The 1998-nt window shown below is 40.2% G+C and overlaps 1 protein-coding gene across 1 annotated transcript in view; it reads right to left on the bottom strand.

Moving 5' to 3' along the window:
* Positions 1-1038, bottom strand: part of LOC105535602 (zinc finger protein 669-like) — a 4740-nt gene extending 3702 nt beyond the window's left edge. Inside the window, 1 exon segment of the mRNA XM_011974737.1 lies at positions 991-1038. Within this exon segment, the coding sequence (XP_011830127.1) occupies positions 991-1038 (48 nt within the window).
* Between the last annotated feature and the right edge of the window lie 960 nt (positions 1039-1998).

The following is a 1998-nucleotide window of genomic DNA, read 5'->3' as shown; positions in this document are numbered from 1 at the left end:
ACAAAAATTAGCTGGGTGTGGTGGTGGGTGCCTATAATCCCAGTTACTCGGGAGGCTGACACAGGAGAATCACTTGAACCCGGGAGGCGGAGGTTGCAGTAAGCAGAGCTGGTGCCACTGCACTCCAGCCGGGCTATAGAGCAAGACAGCATCTCCAAAAAAAACCCCAAAAACACCACCAAAAAAACGCTCAGATATCCAGATAAGAGGATACAGATGTGTCCACTGTCATAAATTCTTCACCACGCTACAAGAGGGGAACTGACATTTTGCTGAATCTTTGTAAATCATCAATTTATCTATCACACTTTTATTTCACCAGTAGCATTTACAAAGCTAAGTCCTACAATTCCATTTGAAATTACTCTTAAAAACAACAGACCTTTAAAACTTACTACACTCACTCTGAGGAAGAAATAAATATGAATTTTTAGCAAATAAAATCCATCATTTTACCTTGCCTCTTTGGAAACAGTATTTTTATCTTTCAAGCTGTACTGACAAAATGTATCTTACAGTCAATGAAAAACTGAAACTCAAATAAGCGGACAAGCCTTTTCAAGGTAACAAACTCAGGGAAAGGCAATGCTGACTCCAACACAGGCCTTTCTAAGTGTCACGGCAGGCCATTCTATCCCTCGGGACACCCATCCTGTTCAGTAAAGTACTGTTACCAGTACTGAATGCTGTATCTGTGCACTGCCTCTACCCTATCTTTCTTCAAATTGCTCTTTGTTCAGGTCAAGAAAGACATCCTCATTGACAGATCTAATGGTTAATTTTCTGCTGCTTATCTGCTAAATATGATTCTGACCATCCTCCTACTCATTGCAACTCTTTCTTTCACTGGCTTCCAGGTTATTACACAATTTTGATTCTCCTTCCCTCATCTCTGTGTGTGCTTAGTCTGTTTTGCCTGCTCCAGCTCTGCCTGTCCCTCCTGGGTTGGCATCCCCAAGGTCCTGTCTTTGATTCTCCTGTCTCACATACTTCAGGGTTATCAGCTTCCATCCTGGCTTCAATTCCTACTTTATTCATGACTCAATAACCTATGTAATAGTAACAGCATCTAACATTTACTGAGCATTTACTATAGTACTCATGCCAGGCACTTTGCTAACTTTTGTACCTGCCTTGTCTCCCCAAATCATACCAAATACTCTTCTGAGAATTACCATCTTCATTCTAAAATGAAGAAGGGTATGCTCAGTAAGGCCCCAAATTTCGTCTAATCCCATGGCAGAACTTTGATTGAACTCATTGTCTATCTGACTTTGAAGCTGTTGTTACATAACTACTTTATTTCATTATCTTCTAAACCTCTAACTCAGATCTCCTTCATTTTAGACTGTGACATCCAACTACCTACTGGATGTAGCTCAGGCACTTCTGCCTTAGTAGGTATTAAACTAAATTCATATTACTTGTCCCTCATTTCAACCCCTTTTCTACCCTCCAGTTGTCCCTATTTCAACACCTCCTTCTCTGATATTTATTATCAGGGTTTCTCCTTTAGACCATCCCTTAAGAACACGTTGGATTTTCTCTCTCCATCATCATTTCCGCTGGTCTCCAAGTCACCACAGAGGTGTCTCTACATCCCAGCACAGCTGGCATTCTCTTCTGCTTCCTAATTGATCTCTGAGCTGCTGGGTTCCCAACTGCAGTTGGTTCTCCCTACAGCTGTCAAGGTTAGCTTTTCAAAAAATCAATCTCATCATTCCACTCCACCTAAAAATCTCCCATGGCCCTTGTCACGTACAGAGTCATTTGTGTTCTTAGAGAGTTTGTGTTCTTAGAGGATTTATAGATATAAATGGCCTTGCCTTCCTTGCCTGTCAGTCATATCATGAACATATATGAATAATTATATTTTAAGATATATGTAGATACTTCTTTGGCTGAAGAAAACAAGTTTCAAAATCTTTACTAAATTTTAAATACATTCACTAAATTAAAAATAAATTATCCCACCTGGTGTGGTGGCCCACACCTGGA

This window comes from Mandrillus leucophaeus, unplaced genomic scaffold, assembly GCF_000951045.1.
Source record: "Mandrillus leucophaeus isolate KB7577 unplaced genomic scaffold, Mleu.le_1.0 Scaffold148, whole genome shotgun sequence".
In the NCBI taxonomy this organism is placed as follows: domain Eukaryota; kingdom Metazoa; phylum Chordata; class Mammalia; order Primates; family Cercopithecidae; genus Mandrillus; species Mandrillus leucophaeus.
Note: the sequence above shows the minus strand (reverse complement) of the source record. Positions and strands in the feature narration are given on the sequence as shown.